This window comes from Octopus bimaculoides, chromosome 28 (assembly GCF_046866305.1).
Source record: "Octopus bimaculoides isolate indiv1 chromosome 28, ASM4686630v1, whole genome shotgun sequence".
Taxonomy (NCBI): Eukaryota; Metazoa; Mollusca; class Cephalopoda; order Octopoda; family Octopodidae; genus Octopus; species Octopus bimaculoides.
In genome coordinates this window covers 15,780,036-15,800,162 of record NC_142955.1, presented here as the reverse complement: position 1 = coordinate 15,800,162, position 20,127 = coordinate 15,780,036, and the positions used below count along the sequence as shown (strand labels likewise).

At 36.2% G+C, this 20,127-nt stretch overlaps 3 protein-coding genes across 6 annotated transcripts in view; 2 read left to right on the top strand and 1 right to left on the bottom strand.

Annotated features, from left to right (window-relative positions):
* Positions 1 to 1,676: 1,676 nt before the first annotated feature.
* The window catches only part of LOC106883485 (uncharacterized), a 25,182-nt gene continuing 6,731 nt past the window's right edge, over positions 1,677 to 20,127 (bottom strand). Inside the window, exons 2-3 of the mRNA XM_052977570.2 lie at positions 3,924 to 4,244; positions 1,677 to 3,082 (exon numbers count right to left, since the gene is read on the bottom strand). Coding sequence (XP_052833530.1) covers positions 1,982 to 2,677 — 696 coding nt within the window. The 5' untranslated portion in view covers positions 2,678 to 3,082; positions 3,924 to 4,244 and the 3' untranslated portion in view covers positions 1,677 to 1,981. The remainder of the gene's footprint in view (positions 3,083 to 3,923; positions 4,245 to 20,127) is intronic.
* LOC106883475 (uncharacterized) lies at positions 7,377 to 8,722 on the top strand. The gene has a single exon (XM_052977554.2). It carries the CDS (start codon positions 7,377 to 7,379, stop codon positions 8,406 to 8,408), a length of 1,032 nt encoding a protein of 343 aa, XP_052833514.1. The 3' UTR covers positions 8,409 to 8,722.
* Positions 10,345 to 19,546, top strand: LOC106883487 (uncharacterized). 4 transcript variants are annotated; one of them, XM_089344404.1, is made up of 3 exons: positions 11,282 to 11,819; positions 12,234 to 12,256; positions 16,325 to 19,546. In XM_089344404.1, exon 3 carries the CDS (start codon positions 16,751 to 16,753, stop codon positions 18,701 to 18,703), a length of 1,953 nt encoding a protein of 650 aa, XP_089200530.1. In that variant the 5' UTR covers positions 11,282 to 11,819; positions 12,234 to 12,256; positions 16,325 to 16,750; the 3' UTR covers positions 18,704 to 19,546. The 4 variants fall into 4 exon arrangements, with proteins under 4 accessions (XP_089200531.1, XP_089200528.1, XP_089200530.1 ...); XM_089344405.1 differs by lacking the exons at positions 11,282 to 11,819; positions 12,234 to 12,256 and adding an exon at positions 10,345 to 11,138; XM_089344402.1 differs by lacking the exon at positions 12,234 to 12,256 and having other exon boundaries at positions 11,208 to 11,819.

The window sequence follows — 20,127 nt, the reverse complement described above, 5'->3', positions numbered from 1 at the left end:
CACCCGCACAAAGGCCAGTCAGGCGGTACTGGCAACGGCCACTCTCAAAATGGTGCATTTTATGTGCCACCCGCACAAGAGCCAGTCCAGGGGCACTGGCAATGATCTCGCTCGAAAATCCTACGAAGGCCAGTCAGGCGGTACTGGCAAAAAACTGTGCGACAAACGGGAACGTGAAACTCTGAGTAACAGCTTTTGTTATATTTCTGCAGCTTTTAAATAAAGCATATTACTCTACGTCTGGTATTCGAGTACTCTTTTTTCCGCCTTGTTTCACATTTATGTGCTTACTCAGTGTACATATACATACATTGTGGTTGTCTACTCCTTATACATAATTTGACCATCTCGTGTATCTACACCTTAGCACAATCATGGTGTCTGATGTGGCTTTTTTAAAGCAATGTTCTGAAAATACACGCATATAGATTGCACCTCTGATTTGGACAACTAAGACCTGCAGATAAGTTCTGATCTTTCTGGATCTTAACATGTTTTTTGGGGCCTCCATTAGATTTGCAAACCTTCTGGCATACACTGCATTGAAAGGTGTGCACAGACATTTAGGCAGAATAGTTGGTGGAGGTTCATTTTCCATACGTTCGCAGATGAGATTTGAGGCTAGAAAAAGACAGGCATGGCGTGTCACAGACTGTGCACACAAAAAGGTCGTTATCATTCACCTTCTCAATCGTCGCATTCTTCCTTAGATCTCTTTTGAGTCTTGTGTTATTCTGGCCTCTCCAAATGCTTTTACTCCAATCCATACCTTTGTTCGCCATCCACCTTGATCTGAAGCAAGGGTTTCTATATCATCTGGAACCATTCCAAGTGACTTTATAGTACTCCTTATGCCGTCCTTAAACCTTATTTTTAGGTTTACACCGATAGAGTTTCTCCTCTGCAAGCTAACTATAGAACAGCTGTTTTGGCATGCCATTCGAACAATTTGGCCACTCCATCTCAATTGGTTCCTCAAAATCATAGCTTTAACTGAGGTGATGCCTGCAGATGCAAGGACATCTGTGTTTGCAGCAAAAGAACTCCATTTAATTTTTTAAATGCGATGAAGGCATTTTTGATGGAATTGTTCTATCAGTTTAAAATGTCCCCTTCATCGGACAGTTTTCTTAAAACTGTCAGATGAACGAGAACGTGAAACTCTGAGTAACAGCTTTTTGTTACATTTCTGATGCTTTTAAATAAAGTATATATATATATATATATATATGTATATATAAAAAACAAATGATAAATGAGTATATGCATATATACGTACAGGTATGTGCATACCTATGTCTACCTGTATATATAGGTGCATATCTGGGTACAGGACATTGCAAACAAAACGTAGACAAGAAAATAATAATAACCAGAGTACAGAAAACACACAAGCCACATAGAGAACATTTTCCTTCATCAGCTACCCCCGTTTTAACACTGGCGTTTCGAAGAGTTAGGCAAGACGCATCGTTAAAACGGCTCTTCCCATGGACTGCAAATTAAATTTGTATACACAAATTAAACCTGTGCCATGGAGGAATGTAGTGGCGGACAAAAAACAAGACAGGAAAACAAACGGAAAAGGCTGTGCGGCCAGACGTGAAAAATTATATATATAGAGAGAGAGAAAGCTGGGTAGATGCTACATCTTCAGTCACAGGTGAATACATATGTGGTTATATGAGATATTTTTTATTTATGGTTACATAAGACAAAGATTTTTAGAACCAAATTTGACAGTATAAACTGGAGTAAAACTGGATATAAACAGAACAACATATCTCTGTATGTTGTAAGAGGTTACAAACATAGAATGTACTAAGAAAATAGTACCTGAAAAAAGAACGATTCTGAGTGTGATTAACGTGAAGGATTTACAGATTACTGTTAAGGCCAGAGGGCTAAGTTGTGATTTATCTGGAAAAAGATGTTAAATAGTTGGTTGTAAAGAGGTGCAATGAATTTGATAATGACATAGTCACACTTTTGTATGGATAGACATATGTTTAGCTAAGTGACTGTTTTGAGAGAATGATTTACCACAGATATCACAGCGAAATGGCTTCTCCCCCGAATGAATACGTCTGTGTACAGTTAAGGCAGTTCCCCGAGAGAATGATTTGCCACAGACATCACAGTGAAATGGTTTCTCCCCTGTATGAATACGTCTATGTATCGTTAGATAGCTACTTCCAGAGAATGAATTACCACAAACATCACAGCGAAATGGCTTCTCTCCTGTATGAATACATTTGTGTACAGTTAAGCCAGTTATTTGAGAGAATGAATTACCACAAATATCACAGTGAAATGGCTTCTCTCCTGTATGAACACGTTTGTGTATAGTTAAGGCAGTTCCCTGAGATAATGATTTGCCACAGATATCACAATGAAATGGCTTCTCTCCCGTATGAATACGTTTGTGTATAGTTAAGCCACCTACCTGGGAGAATGATTTGCCACAGATATCACAGTGAAATGGTTTCTCACCTGTATGAATACGTTTGTGAACAGCTAAATGGCTATTCCGAGGGAAAGATTTACCACAGATACCACAATGAAATGGCTTCTCTCCTGTGTGAATACGTTTGTGCTTAGTTAAGTTACCATTTAGGGAGAATGATCTACCACAGATATCACAGTGATATGTTGATTGTGGTTTCTTTTGTGACATCTCTTCAGAATAAGAATATATTCTTCAACTATCTTAAATAATCAATTTATCCATTATCTTACTTCAATCAACACAACATATGTGGATACAGTTTTTGTTCTTGTCCTACAGATTATTCCTAATAAATACTGCTATTGCTCTCTTTCCATCAACAGGAATCCTTCTTAATGTCTGAAAATATTCTCAGATACAATTTAAAATTATCCAAGTTCAACTTCATTACAAAAGAATCTTGTAGACATTCCAAATATTTCACAAGAGAAATGTTGCTATCAATCTCAGTTGAGAAGAAATATTTCAGTGGAATTCTGTACAATATTTTCTGTCAGTCTTTAAAAGGTGATGAATATTGATGATGTTATCTGATGGAAATGATGCTTTGATGCCAATGTCATGTGATATTGTCTGAAATAAAAGAGAGAAACAACAGTCTAAGATAGAGAGGACACTTTGAAAAAGACAGATTAAAAACAGTTGATCACTACTAACACCAACATCACCACTATGTTGGTTTGGGAATGCCTATGTGATTCTAAAGACTGTGTCTCTCAAAACATGTGTATGAGCATATATATATGTGTGGGTGTAAATATATATGTATGTATACTAGTGGGCCCCCCCAGCTCAAAATGTATTTATTTATAAGGCACATATTGTAAAAGAAGTGATGTTCCAATAGTAGATCAATGTTAAAGCGTTTTGCAGATAGGATGAATTTGTAGCAACTGGAAAATGCATTTTGGCATAAACAGTGAGAGAAATTGAGGTTGTATTGTGGAGAACTTTTGACCCCATCACCATTGGGGCTATTGACAGTAGTTTATCTGGATGGATACTATTTTAGAGGCTATCAGCAGGTGAGGCCATAGTCATAAAATACACTGCTACAGATTGTCCAATGAATTTGACAGGAAGTAATGTATATAACAGAATTTCGCAACACCAGTGGGTGTTTTTCTATAAATGAGAATGGCTGAAATGTGCTTATCTGTAAGAATGAAGGAACCCCACATCCCGATTTTCTGAAAAAGAGAGTATTGTATGTGTGTGGATAACCATGTGTGTGAATGACAGTATGTGTGTGAGTCAGTCAGTCTTGAACATCAAAGCGTGTGTGGTGTATCAAAACAAAACAAAAAAAAAATCTTTTTACGGATGCCAAATTACTGCATCGTTGAAGGTAAACGACAATTCTATTATTTACATAAATTTAAATAATAATTTAAATAAATCTTTGTCAACCTACCGTTCCTCCAATAGAGTCATCCAGCGCCCGATTGACAATTATTTCGAACTCTGTATGAAGTTGTTCCCCTTTATGCATCATGTTGTTCCTCAATCCCCCGCGAGAGGGAGAAACAGGGTATATTCGATGGAAACCAAAAGTCTCCAGGGAGTCTGCAATGAGAGTGTTGAGTGGCGCTCCTTCAGCCAGTTTCCATGCCAACAGCATCGTTCTGACCTCTTCCTGCTGCCAGCATTTCTGGGATTTGAAACGGTTACCAACACTAACGTAGCTCGCCGTACGAAGATCCATCGGTCAAACTAAAGGGTAAAGGGTTTGACCCTGTGGGAAATAAAAAAAATAAATTAGTCTAATAGGTGTAAAACAACTTGTTGCGAACGAATATGAAGAAAAAAACGCGCGCTTGCGAATGGGGTGGGGTGGGGGAGAGGCTTCGGAAAATTCGCATCCTGAATGTTCCGAGACGCCTCATCGGAGCCAAGAAATAAAAAAAAAAATAGTGTAATAGATGTAAAACAACTTGCTCTGAACGAATATGAAAACAAAAAGAAAAAAAAAAACGCGCGCTCGCGAACGGAGGGGAGGGGCATCAGAACATTCACATTGTCACATATCGTCATTCCATGGCCTCTGAATTATAGTGTTTGACCCGGTGACAAAATAAAATTTTAAAAAATAGTCTAATAGGTGTAAAACAACTTGCTGGGAACGAATATGAAGGGAAAAAATAAGCGCTCGCGAACGGGGTGGGTGGGGAGAAGGCTCGGAACATTCACATCATCACACATCACACACACACACAGAAATGGTTGTTTCACTGCAACATTTAAATCTATTACACTATTTTTCTTTTGTTTCTTGGCTCCGATATGTAACGAGGTGAATGTTCAGAGGCCTCTCCTCACCCCACCTCGTTCGCGAGCGCCCGTTTTTTTTTTCTTCATATTCGTTCGCAGCAAGTTGTTTTACACCTATTACACTAATTTATTTTTTTTATTTCCCACCGGGTCAAACCCTTTAGTTTCACCGATGGATCTTCGCAAGAGAGGGGAAGAAGATAGAGAGGGAGGAAGAAGTAGATAGATACCTTTTTCATTTTCAATTAGTGCTTTTAACAAGTTTTAATTAGCAACACTGTTTCTCCCTCTATCGGAGAATTAAAGAAATACATAACATATAAAGGGGAACAACTTCATACCGACTACAACGTACATCAATTAATGACTTCGATAGAATTGGTAATCGGACACTCACTGACTCTAGTTAGCGATCGGTGAGTCGACAAAGATTTACTTGAATAATATTAAATCTGTAATAACGTTCGTTTGTAAATAATAGAATTGTTATTATTATGTGAACCCGTCAACGATACAGTAATCCTATACAAGTGAAAACACATAGAAAGATCGGAACAAAGATATTTGCTCCTGAAAGTCGTCGTTTTGCTGTCTTTTACCTCCAGGATAATTCTTCCAAACTGAACTGTTGATCTCTTATTTTCGAAAAGACACAATCCATTGTTACATGTGAAACGAGAAAAGGAGTCAGATTATTTTATACACCGGTTATTATCGTTTTTACTGCTCAAAATGTCAAATTCTTGTTAATAGGGCACTATTAGTCTATGTATAAAATATCTGTCTGTCTGTGAATGGTGAAGTCGTGATCGGAAACGAGGGAGAAAGTGACATGAAGCGGGAGAATTGAACTTTCTCTTTCTTTGTCGTCCATCGAGAGTTAATGTCTGGTTTCCGTAGATTCTGGCCAGATGTTGAGGAGCGTAAGCATACTCGTTCGTGGCAGAATTGCTTCCTATCCGGCGAAATTTTGGTTTAAGCATCTAACCCCTCATAACGTATTTTTATTTTTTGGAATTTTCAGAAAATTTCTGCGAAATTATGTTTTACACGCAATTTTTTGTTTGCTTACGTGATTTACGGGCGATTTAGCCGTTGCTTTTAGCACATCCCACGACCACCCAATATCTTTCCCATTCCTTTGAGACTGTGACATGCATTGTTGCTTTTTAATATTTTTGTCCTCGTAAACACATTGGGTGAAATGGATAATGCATCGACGGGTGGGTCATTGCTGGAATTTAAAGCAAAAAGTCAGACAATTTTAAACTATGATTTCAAAACAAAAGAAATTGGAAAAAGAATGGAAATTGAAGGATTTATAGGAGGGTTTTTAATATATAATCTTATAAATTGTTGTGTGTAGAAAATAAATTTACTAAAATTTTCTGAAAATTCCAAAACATTAAAAAAATTTCTGAGGGTTTATATGGTGTGCTGAAGTCTGAAATGTTAGGAAATACTTTTCCTCTAGGTTCTGCAGCCTCAATCTAAAAGTATTTTATTTTTGTCATTTCTTCCATGGCACTATCCTTCTATCTGAGTATTTCACCATATAACAGTAATGACTCACCATATCAAAGTTCACCTATGGCCGTTTATTTTTTAAGCTTACGTCAGTGCCTCTGTGGTGGTGTTTTGCATTTATAATAAAATAAAAATATACAAGTTATAAAAATAATAAAAAAGAAGTATACAGCACAGTACTGTTTCTACTTCAAGGATTTTCACCTATCACAGAACATAACACTCACGATAGTCAAGGGGTTACTGTACCTACTCAAATGCCTCCAACTCCCAATGTTGTTTCTTCATAATTCTTTACAAAATCCTTTTAGATCATGTATTGGGTTGGTGCATAATTATTGCGGCTTTTTTTCAACAAATTTTGAAATATTGAATTACTATTTAGCAACTTTTATTGTAAGGAAAATGGACATTACGATATATGCCAAAATGTGCCATATGAATATGTTTGAGCAAGGAAGCTCGCTAGTATATATACATATATATATATATATGCCCACACAAGGGGTATTTTTGAGAGGCACAGTCTTTGAAATCACATTGGCATTCCATAACCAACATAGTGGTGATGTTGGTGTTAGTAGTGATCCATTGTTTTTAATCTCTTTTTCTCAAAGTGTCCTCTATATCTTATATTGTTATTTTTCTCTTTTGTTTCAGACAATATCACATGACATTGGCATCAAAGCATTGTCTCCATCAGATAACATCATTAATATTCATCACCTTTTAAAGACTGAAAGAAAATATTGTACAGAAGAGATTTAAGAACTCCAGAGAATTCCAGTGAAATATTTCTTCTCAACTGAGATTGATAGCAATGTTTGGAATGTCTACAAGATTATTTTGTACTGAAGTTAAACTTGGATAATTATTGAAAGGAATCCCAGAGTCTTTTTGGATATCAAAAAGGATTACAGTTGATGGAAAGAGAGCAATAGCAATATTTGTTTGGAATAAGTTGTAGAACAAGAACAAAAATTATATCTACATATGTTTGGGTGATTGAAATAAAATAATGGACAGGACTATTTAAGTTAGTTGAAGAATATATTCTTATTCTGAAGAGATGTCACAAAAGAAACCACAATCAACATATCAGTGTGATATCTGTGAAAAGACTTTCACTCAGAAATGTAATTTAACCACTCACAGGCGTATTCACACAGGAGAGAAGCCATTTCACTGTGATATCTGTGGTAAATCATTCCCTCGAAATAGCCATTTAGCTGTTCACAAACATATTCATACAGGGGAGAAGCCATTTCACTGTGATGTTTGTGGCAAATCATTCTCACAGGTAACTGCCTTAACTGTACACAAACGTATTCATACAGGAGAGAAGCCATTTCGTTGTGATATCTGTGGCAAATCATTCTCTTACAGTAGTGACTTAACAGTACACAAACGTGTTCATACAGGGGAAAAGCCATTTCGCTGTGATGTTTGTGGTAATTCATTCTCTGGAAGTAGCTATTTAACAGTACATAAACGTATTCATGCAAGAGAGAAGCCATTTCACTGTGATATTTGTGGTAAATCATTCTCTTTTAATAATGGCTTCATTAATCATAGTCGTATTCATACAGGAGAAAAACCATTTCGCTGTGATATCTGTGGCAGATCTTTTTCCCTAAGTAGCAGCTTAACTACTCACAATCGTATTCACACAGGAGAGAGGCCATTTCACTGTGATATTTGTGGTAAATCATTCTCTGCAAACAGTACCTTCATTACACACAAGCGTATTCATACTGGAGAGAAACCATTTCGGTGTGATATCTGTGGTAAATCATTCCCTTACAATACTAGCTTAATTGATCACAAACGTATTCATACAGGAGAAAAGCCATTTAACTGTGATATCTGTGGTAAATCATTCTCCTACAGACATGTCTTGGTTAATCACAAACGTATTCATACAGGAGAGAAGCCATTTCGATGTGATATCTGTGGTAGATCATTCTCTCAAAGTTTCCAAATAATTCATCACAAGCGTATTCATACTGGAGAGAAGCCATTTCGCTGTGATATCTGTGGTAAATCATTCTCTCAAAACTCTAACTTAACTAAACACATGTCTATCCATACAAAAGTGTGACTATGTTAGTGTCAGAAATCATTGCAACAATTTAACATCTTTTCTCAAATAAATCACAAGTTATCCCTGTGGTCTTAACAGTAATTTGCACAGCCTTTACTTTGATCGTACTCATCATGGTTCGTTTCTTTTTTTGAGGTACTATTTTCTGACCACATTCCTCTATTTGTAGCCCTTTTAAAAGCCTCTTAAAACATACAGAGATATGATGTTCTGTTTATATCCAGTTTTATTCCAGTTTATACTGTCAAAATTGGTTCTAAAAGTCTTTGTGTCATGTAACCATAAATAAAAATATCTTCTATAACCATAAACGTATTCCCTTTTTACTATTATGTATATTTGTTTTTGCTTTACAGGACTCCAGTGGAGGTGCAATGGCCCAGTGGTTAGGGCAGTGGACTTGCGGTCGTAGGATCGCAGTTTCGATTCCCAGACCTGGCATTGTGAGTGTTTATTGAGCAAAAACACCTAAAGCTCTACGAGGCTCCGGCAGGGGATGGTGGCGAACCCTGCTGTACTCTTTCACCACAACTTTCTCTCATTCTTACTTCCTGTTTCTGTTGTGCCTGTAATTCAAAGGGTCAGCCTTGTCACACTCTGTGTCACGCTGAATATCCCCCGAGAACTACGTTAAGGGTACACGTGTCTGTGGAGTGCTCAGCCACTTGCACGTTAATTTCATGAGCAGGCTGTTCCGTTGATTGGAGTGTCAACAATAAAGGTGTGTACGACAATAGAAATAACAATCTGCTAGAGCGATGCTGGCAGAGAAAAGAGTTAGTCAAATCGTCCAACCCATGCTAGCATGGAAAGCGGACGTTAAACGATGGTGCAAAGTCCCTTCCAGACCTAGAGTTATGTGGTGGTGGAAAAGTACTGTAGATAAAGCCATTAGAGCAAAGAAACAGGCCTGGAAGGGTGGGGGTAGCTGGGAACTGTACCAGGTAGCCAAAAGGGAGGCTGGGCAGCAGGTATACATAGCCAAGGGCAAGGCAGAAAAGAAGTTTGCCAATGTCCAGTGACGCGAAGACCAAAGAACTGAATTGTTTCAGATTGCAAGACAGTGTCTGAGAGAAAATTGTAATGTCAGGGAGACAAACTCGTTTAACTCCATGTTTGATGTTCAAGGTTTTTCTGTGTCTCTACGTTCAAATCATTGCCCGAGTTAATTAGGTCATCAAGTACACACTGAAAGGAAATTACCGATATTTCATGGATAGTTATAATGGGTAAATATATTGGAACATCCGAGGCAGTTGCATCCATTTAAGGAGTATCAGTTTAGAAAACAGGTGCTGGAAAGAAATAAAAATAAATAAAAGCAATTCCACTTTCTCACAGTAGGCGAAATCTCAGAAGGGGAGATGTGATGAGAGTTACAACACCCCCTTGTGAGAGATAGACTGGTCTGAATAAAGAGTAATGATCCAAGTGAGTTTAGAGTTTGGAGTTGAGTGAAGAAGTCGGACGGTGTTAGTTAGGTTATTACACAAAGAATAGTGATGGTTGGTTTGTAAAGAGATTTGTTACATTGTTGTGACTGTTGTCTGGTTATCTTACATTACAACAAAGATGAAGACATTTAGAAGCAATTTAGACTATATAGACTGGAATAAAACTAGACATAAACAGAACATCATATCTGTATATTGTAAGAGGCTAAAAAAAGGGCTAGAATGCTGTCATTAGGAGTATGATTAAAATGAAGGTTTTACACATTACTGTAAAGGGCTGGTTGTTGATAGATGCAATGAACTTTGAGAATGACAGAGTCAGACTTTTGTATGGTTAGACATATGGTTAGTTAAGCTACGTTTTTGAGAGAATGATTTACCACAAATATCACAGCGAAATGGCTTCTCTCCTGTATGAATGCATTTATGAACAGCCAAATTGTTACTTCTAGTGAATGAATCACCACAAATATCACAGCGCAATATAGCTTCTCCCCTGTATGAATACGTTTGTGTTTAGTTAAGTGAAAGCTTTGCGAGAATGATTTACCACAAATATCACAGTGAAATGACTTCTCTCCTGTATGAATACGTTTATGTACAGCCAAATTGCTACTTGCAGTGAATGAATTACCACAGATATTGCAGCGAAATGGCTTCTCACCTGTATGAATACGTCTGTGTACTTTGAAACTAGATACCTGAGAGAATGATTTACTACAGATATCACAGTGAAATGGCTTCTCCCCTGTACTTATCTGTATGTTTACGTATTTTTCACTCGTTGATGATATCCTGTGTGGAGGCACAATGGCCCAGTGGTTAGGGCAGCGGTCATAGGATCGCAGTTTCGATTCCCAGACCGGGCATTGTCAGTGTTTATTGAGCGAAAACACCTACAGCTCCACGAGGCTCCGGCAGGGGATGGTGGCGAACCCTGCTCTACTCTTTCGCCACAACTTTCTCTCACTCTTACTTCCTGTTTCTGTTGTGCCTGTAATTGAAAGGGTCAGCCTTGTCACGATGAATATCCCCGAGAACTACGTTAAGGGTACACGTGTCTGTGGAGTGCTCAGCCACTTGCACGTTAATTTCACGGGCAGGTTGTTCTGTTGATCGGATCAACTGGAACCCTCGACGTCGTAAGCGACGAAGTGCCAACAACAAGATATCCTGTACTTAATGTGTATTGTTAAATATATATATAATGGAGGTGATATGAGGATAATGTGTAAATGGATATATATACAATTTGAGATTGAAACTTGAACTGGTAAGTAACAATTTATTCTCCATTATAAAATATAATGATTGCCACACATGAAACAAAATAAACGTAACAGGTTGCAACAAGGATGTATGAGAGAACTTCGTAGTTAGGTTTGACTGATCTCGGTGACGTAGTTTGGTGGTGTGTAGAGGCAGCCGAGATGGACTGTTGGTCGTGTGATGTTCATGCAGTAATGATAGGGGAGACTGGTGTCGGCACATCGTTGCTGGAGACGAGTTGCGTGTGGTCAGTGACGAGTGCCACAGACCTGCCTTTCTTAAAGAGATCAATAAGGTCCCCAGAAGCTGGTGAAAGTTTTTCCGCCGAGAGAACACGTGATCGATTTCAGCGCACCTGATTAGTTGACTGTGAACAAATGATTTTGATTTTTTGGGACCCATTCAGTTTCTACTCTTACGTAACACCGAGCAGGTGTACCGCGTGTTACAGTGGTGATTGTGACCCCCGCTTGCCTAGATTTCTACACGAAGCAGCAGCAGTAGTAAAAAAAAAACTTTGTCTGCTCATCATTCTAGAAGCAGTAGAAAACTGGTCTAACTAGTACAAAACCACATTTGCAAACATTCAGGGATTGACAGATTATTTTCTGAGATATAGACGGACACAAAAGAGACCCCACCTCTTTTTCTGAAAACAGAACAAACCCGATCCCAGATACAAACTGTAAGTGACCCACTTCCGAAAAATTGTTAAAACTAATACTAAATACGATAGACTTATCCTTGGAGATAAACAACACACACACACACGCACGCGCACGCACGCACGCACACACACACACACACACACACACACACACACACACATTACAAATTAAAAGGGTAAAGGATTATCAATTTATTAATTTATTAATAAATCAACAATTAATAATTTTTACCAAGCCCTTCAGTATGTAAGCACCATTATCGGTGGAGAACTTATTTAAAAGTTCATATATATTTATAAACATAATTAAGGGATCAGCAAATATTTGCTTCACCACATACCGAAGTTCAGAAATAGCAGCTAAAAAAGCTGAGACTCCAACAGATAGCATTACTTGTAACTCACTTTACAGTTAATGTCTGGTTTTTGTAGATTCTGGCCAAGTATTGAATAGGGTAAGTATACAGGTTCGTTCCACAGATGCTTTCTATCTGGCGAAATTCTCGTTTAAGCACCCCATATCGCCTCTCATAACTGTTTTTAGGCGGAATTATAATGTAAGCTCATTCTAAAACCCCTCATAACTTTTTTTTCCTTCTATTTTTTTTTTATGAACTTTTACAAAATTAATTTCGATTCTGTCTTTTACGTAATGGAATTGATAAAATTATGCAAAAAAAAAAAGAAAAGAAAAGAATTCGTAGTTTTAAAATACGGACAGTCCGAATCTGCCATTCGTTCCTCTTTATAATTTCCGACTTAATCAAAATCGCGTAAATATGTGTGCTAGAAACAGTAGTTAAAAACTGAGGAAATAGATTTTTGGAAGATCTTTTTTATTATGACTGACTTTTATTACATTCTAATATCGTCGGAAACTTATACATGTATAAATGCATACAGAAACATATATAAATACACACACACACATTTTTACAGAGATAGTTTTATGTACATCCTTGTATATGTGGCGTAGCTAGCGTTTGACTCTGACAAAAATTTTAAAAGAAATTAGTCTAATAGGTGTAAAACAACTAGTTCCATGATATTAAATCGATATTTATTAATATCCAATTTTTTACCTGTTTTAATTTATACACACACACACACACATATATATACATTTATATACACACACACACACACATATATTTATATACACACACACACATATATATATTTATATATACACACACACATATATATTTATATATACACACAATATATATATATTTATATATACACACACATATATTTATATACACACACACACATATATATATATATTTATATACACACATATACATATATATATTTATACACACACACACACACATATATATATTTATATATACACACACACATATATATTTATATATACACACAATATATATATATTTATATATACACACACACATATTTTTATATACACACACACACATATATATTTATACACACACACACACATATATATTTATATACACACACACACACATATATATTTATATACACACACACACATATATATATTTATATACACACACACACACACATATATATTTATATACACACACACACACGCATATATATATATTTACACACACACACACATATATATATATATTTATACACACACACACACACAAATATATATCTTCGCAGCGTGTGAATGTTCCGAGTCCTCTCCTCAACCCCACCGTTCGTGAGCTGGCGTTTTTTTTTTCATATTCGTTCAGAGCAAATCGTTTTACATCTATTACACTATTTTTCTTTTGTTTCCTGGCTCTGGTGAGGCATCTCGGAACATTCAGGATGCGAATGTTCCGAGCCCTCACCCACCCCCCCCCTTCACGAGCGCGCATTTTTTTCTCCATATTCGTTCCCAGCAAGTTGTTTTACACCTATTACACTAATTTTAATTTTTGTCACCGGGCCAAACGCTTTAGTTTGACCTATATATATATATATATATAGGCATATCTACCTAATTGTGTCCCAGATATTTGCTTCATAACCTTGAGAAAATTAAATAAATATTTCTTAGGGAAACTTTCTACAAATATGCTTCACATTCGTGTAGATTCCAATTAAATCTGAATTCATTGTGAAAACCGTTTGTCCCTAAATGAGTATTAGAAAATTCACACCATTAGGCTTTGTTATATATATATATATATATATATATATATATATATATATATATATATATATATATATATATATATATATATATATATATACATATATATATATAAGTCGTGTTATATATATATAAGGTGTAGAGGCTGCTTGGTAGTAATCGTGTTGGACACGATTACTACCAAGCAGCCTCTACACCACCAGCGTCAACACGACTTACTATGTACACCAAACCAAACCTCTGCGGCACATCTCTCTCTTCGATTCTGTTAGGTGACTCAGCTTCACCACGATAAATAAACGGACAAGAAATATATATATATATATATATATATATATTTATATATGTGCTACTAAAGCAGCGCGGACCCGGTTGCGCGTCCGCGCTAGCTAGTCTTGAGTGGTCGATCCTAACCCTGTCCCTAACCCGCGTGTGCAAATGAATACGTGTTTAGGGTTAGGGTTAGGGTTAGGATCGACCTCTCACGACTAGCTAGCGCGGACGCCCGAATGCGCGTTCGGGTTCACGCTGCTTTAGTAGTACCATATATAGATGGGTGTATACGTATTGTTTTGGTTAAATCTTTATACACGTAAAAAAAAATTTTTTTTAAAAACTGGCACACCGTCAATTACGACGATCGCAACTATCCAGAAGTTTTTCACCACTCTTCCAACTTCATTTTCCCTCTTTAAAAAATAAAAAGGTGAAGGCTTTCAGTCTCCTAATATTACTGATGGACATGCGGCATGTTACTGGCAATTCTCATATAAAGTCCCAGGATTATATGAAAAAGTGTCAAGTGGAGATTAAAAAAAAAAACCAACTTATTTTTTGTATAATCGTATCAATGCAGAAGACAGAATTGAAAAAAATTGTGAAAATGAAAAAGTTATGGGCGGAAGTAAAGACAGTCGACCACGCCCGTTTTGGGCTTTTTTTTTCTTTTTTTTTTTTTTGGCTTTAAAAAAAATACAAAAAAACCCCCACTATATCGAGTGCGAATATTCCGAATCTGCAAAAAAAAAAAAATCTGCATTTCAAAGTTTAAACCCACACCCCTTAATCTCTTAAATTTTCACTTTTTAGAAAGGTTTTTTTTTTTTTTTTTTTTTTTTTTTGGCTAAATAACGGAGATTATGATTCTGAAAAACAAAAAAAATTCTGTAAAATTTCAATTTTTCAGAAAAATAAATAAATAAAATAAACACCCCTCCCCTCCACCTTATCAAAAGAAGTGAAATTAAGGTGTTTTCTCTGCTAATGTTTCATGACGAACACAACCCAACATGTGGTCGAGGTCTTTTGTAATTAAGAGAGGTATGTAAAAATTAGGTAATCTTCAAGTTTAGGGGGATAAAAAAATAAATAAAAATATTCAAGGGAAGTAACTGAACGTCTTACCAGTATTCTCCGTACATCTCTGTTTATAAATAAATCACACGTGATTTGATTGGGGTTAGGGTTAGGGTGTGATTTATTTATAAACAGCTAGAAGAAAACGGATAATACTAGTAAGTCGTTCAGTTATTTCCCTTGAATATTTTTATTTATTTTTTATCCCCCTAAACTTGAAGATTACCATATATATATATATATATATATATATATGACAGGCTTCTTTCAGTTTCCGTCTACCAAATCCACTCACAAGGCTTTGGTCGGCCCGAGGCTATAGTAGAAGACACTTGCCCAAGGTTCCACGCAGTGGGACTGAACCCGGAACCAAGTGGTTGGCAAGCAAGCTCTTCACCACACAGCCACTCCTGTTTTTTTCAAAAGTTGAATATTACAAAATTTTTCTACGTATTTTGCCAAAAAGAATCTTTTAAAGTGGAAATTTAAGAAATTGTGGTGCAGGCTCCAATCTGAATTGGCAGAGTTTCTCCAGCTGGATGCCCTTCCTAACACCAACCACTCTGAGAGTGTAGTGGGTGCTTTTATGTGCCACCTGCACGAGGGCCAGTCGGGAGGTACTGATTTGTCTTATCCACAAAACCCTTTCGCATCAGTCTACTATTGGAACATCGTTTCTCGTACATATATTATGATTTTAAATGAACATTTTTTTCAAAATTATGTTTAGCAATATTGAAATACATTTTAACAACTTTTAATTGTTAGGAAAATAGACATTACGATAAATATTAATATGGGCCTTATGGATACATTTGAGCCAGATGGCATGCTAGTATACATATGTCTATATCTACACCCAGACTTACATATCCACATACAGATGTTTTCAGACAATCTTTAAAATTACATTGGTATTCCCCAAACCAAGTTGGTGGTGCTGTTGGTGTTAGTAGTGATCAACAGGTTTTAACCCTTTTCAAAGTGACCCCTATATTTTACACTGTTTCTCTCTCTTTTATTTCAGAGAATATCACATGACATTGGCATCAAAGCATTGTCTCCATCAGATGACATCATCAATATTCAACACCTTTTAAAGACTGAAAGAAAATATTGTACAGAAGAGATTTAAGAACTCCAGAGAATTCCAGTGAAATATTTCTTCTCAACTGAGATTGATAGCAACGCTTCTCTTGTGAGATGTTTGGAATGTCTACAAGATTATTTTGTACTGAAGTTAAACTTGGATAATTTTAAAAGGAATCTGAGTATTTTCAGACATCAAGGAGGATTCCTGTTGATGGAAAGAGAGCAATAACTTTAATTTGTTAGGAATAAGTTGTAGGACAAGAACAAAAACTGTATCCACATAAGTTGTGTTGATTGAAGTAAAATAAGGGAGAAAGTGATTATATAAGATAGTTGAAGAATATATTTTTATTCTGAAGAGATGTCACGAAACAAACCACAATCCGCTTTTCAGTGTGGTATCTGTGAAAAGTCTTTCACTCGGAAATGTAATCTAAATATTCACGAACGTATTCATACAGGGGAGAATGCATTTCGCTGTGATATCTGTGGTAAATGCCTCTCTCAGGAAACTACCTTAATTGTACACAAGCGTATTCATACGGGGGAGAAACCATTTGAGTGTGATATTTGTGGTAAATCATACTCTCATAGATTTAGCTTAACTTTACACAAACATATTCATATGGGAAAGAAGCCATTTCAGTGTGATATTTGTGGTAAATCATTCTCTTACAAGTATCTCTTAATGGATCATCGTCGTATTCATACAGGAGAAAAACCATTTCACTGTGGTATTTGTGGTAAATCATTCACCGTAAGCACCATCTTAATTAAACACAAACGTATTCACACAGGAGAGAAGCCATTTAAGTGTGATATTTGTGGTAAATCCTTCACTCTGGGAACTGCCTTAACAGTACACAAACGTATTCACACAGGAGAGAAGCCATATCACTGTGATATTTGTGGCAAATCATTCTCTACAAAAAGTAATTTAACTAAACACAGACGTATCCATACAAGAGAGAAGCCATTTCACTGTGATATCTGTGGTAAATCATTCTCTAACAATTATGACTTAATTGATCACAAACGTATTCACACAGGAGAGAGACAATTCCACTGTGATGTCTGTGACAAATCATTCTCTTCAAGAGGTAATTTAACAAGACACAAGCGTATTCATGCAAGAGTGAAGCCATTTCACTGTGATATTTGTGGTAAATCCTTCACTCTGGGAACTGCCTTAACAGTACACAAACGTATTCATACAGGTGAGAAGCCTTTTCACTGTAATATCTGTGACAAATCATTCTCTACAAAAAGTAATTTAACTAAGCACAAGCATATTCATAAAAGAGAGAAGCATTTATACTGTGATGTTTGTGATAAATCATTCTCTTACAATTATGACTTGATTGATCACAAACGTACTCATGTGGCGGAAAAGACATTTCACTGTGATATTTGTGGTGGTTCATTTTCTACAAGTGGTAGTTTAACTACACACAAGCGTATCCACACTGGAGATAAACCATTTCACTGTGATATCTGTGGTAAATCAATCTCTACAAGCAGTAATTTAGCAAGACACAAGCGTATTCATGCAAGAAAGAAGCCATTTCACTGTGATATCTGTGGTAAATCATTCACAGATGCAGGGCATTTAACTTCACACAAACAAATTCATACAGGAGAAAAACCATTTCGCTGTAATATCTGTGGTAAATCATTCTCTCGCAATAACGGCTTAATTAATCACAAACGTATTCATACAGAGAAAAAGCCATTTAACTGTGATATCTGTGATAAATCATTCTCTAAAAGCAGTAATTTAATTATACACAATCGTATTCATACAGGAGAGAAACCATTTCATTGTGATATCTGTGGGAGATCATTCACAGAAGCAGGGAATTTAACTTCGCACAAGCGTATTCATACAGGAGAAAAGCGATTTCACTGTGATGTCTGTGGTAAATCATTCTCTCACAGTTATAGCTTAATTGTTCACAGACGTATTCATACAGGGGAAAAACCATTTAACTGTGATATTTGTGGTAGTGCATACTCTAAAAGTAGTAGTTTAACTACACACAAGCGCATTCATACAGGAGAGAAACCATTTCGGTGTCATATCTGTGGTAAATCATTCTCTTACAGTAATGGCTTAATTGTTCACAAACGTATTCATACCGGGGAAATGCCATTTAAGTGTGGTATCTGTGGCAAATCATTCTGTACAAGCAGTAATTTAACTGCACACAAACGCGTTCATACAGGAGAGAAGCCATTTCAGTGTGATGTGTGCAGTAAATCATTCTCTGCAAGAGGTAATTTAACTGTACACAAACGTATCCATACACCATAGAAGCCAATTCACTGTGATGTTTGTGGTAAATCATTCTTTCAAAACTCTAACTTAACTAAACATATATCTAGTCATACAAAAGTGTGACTATGCTATTTTCAAAATTCATTGCACCTCTTTACAACGAACTATACTAACCTCTCTTAGCTTTGTCTCCACTGTTTCATTCCGACACTACACTTCACCTTCCCAACTTTTTCTACTAACACCATTACCCTGTTGTCTCTCTCTACTTGACCACAACCATGTTGCCTGAGATACACCAATACAGTATCAGAAATCTTATTCTCTTTAGACATTGTTTCATAGTTGAAGTGATACATGGCTGCCATTTCTTGCAGGTTGTTCCTTCATTATCTGTTGATTTGTGCTCAGTGCAGGATTAATCAATAAGCGAAATAATTGTGTGCTTGGGGCATCAAAGGAATGGGACGCAAAAACACACCCACGCTCTCTCACTGGACAATGGTGGCAACTCTTTGAAAAAAAAACAACTTTCTTCCAAACAATGCCCCACCTTAAATAGCCAGCTGGTTTTGCCATTTTGAAAGGCCAAGAATAAACTTGTCATTGAACGAACTGACCAGCTGTAAACACAATTTTCAGATACACACACACCAACACAAAAACACTCACACTCTCTCTCACTTTTCCCCCTCTTTCACTATCCTATATATCTCTCTCTCCGCCCCTACTCATTAATACTATACACATTTTAATACTATAAAAAGAGACAAATCATTCTGAAGTGAAATCATACCTGAAGAATCTACAAAATACAAGTGCTAATATTTATAAAATGTGATGTATTAATAAAAATCTGTAAATGTACAACCATCCAGATATCTGAGTACCTTGTTGTTTTTTCTAATATATATATATATATATATATATATAAATACAGTGTACATTTAAACACATAAGTGATATTTATATGAATAATATATAGTTTTTGGACTAAATGTTTACACAGTAAGCCACAGGTAGTATAAAGTACTAATATTCCCATTTACCTTTGATATTATTAAATAAATATATATGTATATACACACACACACACATATTTGTCTGAAATCATGCAGTATGAGGGAAATAGTAGTATAAGTGAAGGAAAAGTAGTGAGAGTAATAGCCATGACTAAGAGGGAGTGAGAAAGTAATAGCAATGAGGGAGAGGAAGTGGTAAAGAGAGAGTCCTGTATATGTGTGTAACTACATGATGACAAAGATATCTTTGTCATCATGTATTTATGTACAAACACACACATAAATATTGGAAGGAAGGAAATACAACAAAGTTAACAATCAAATATATAGTTATTATTCCAACATAAGACCTTGGGAAAGGTTCTTGAAATATACATTAACAGGATCATCATAGAAAAGCTTTGAGTGATAAGTCTCTAAATCTCTGTCCATTTGCAG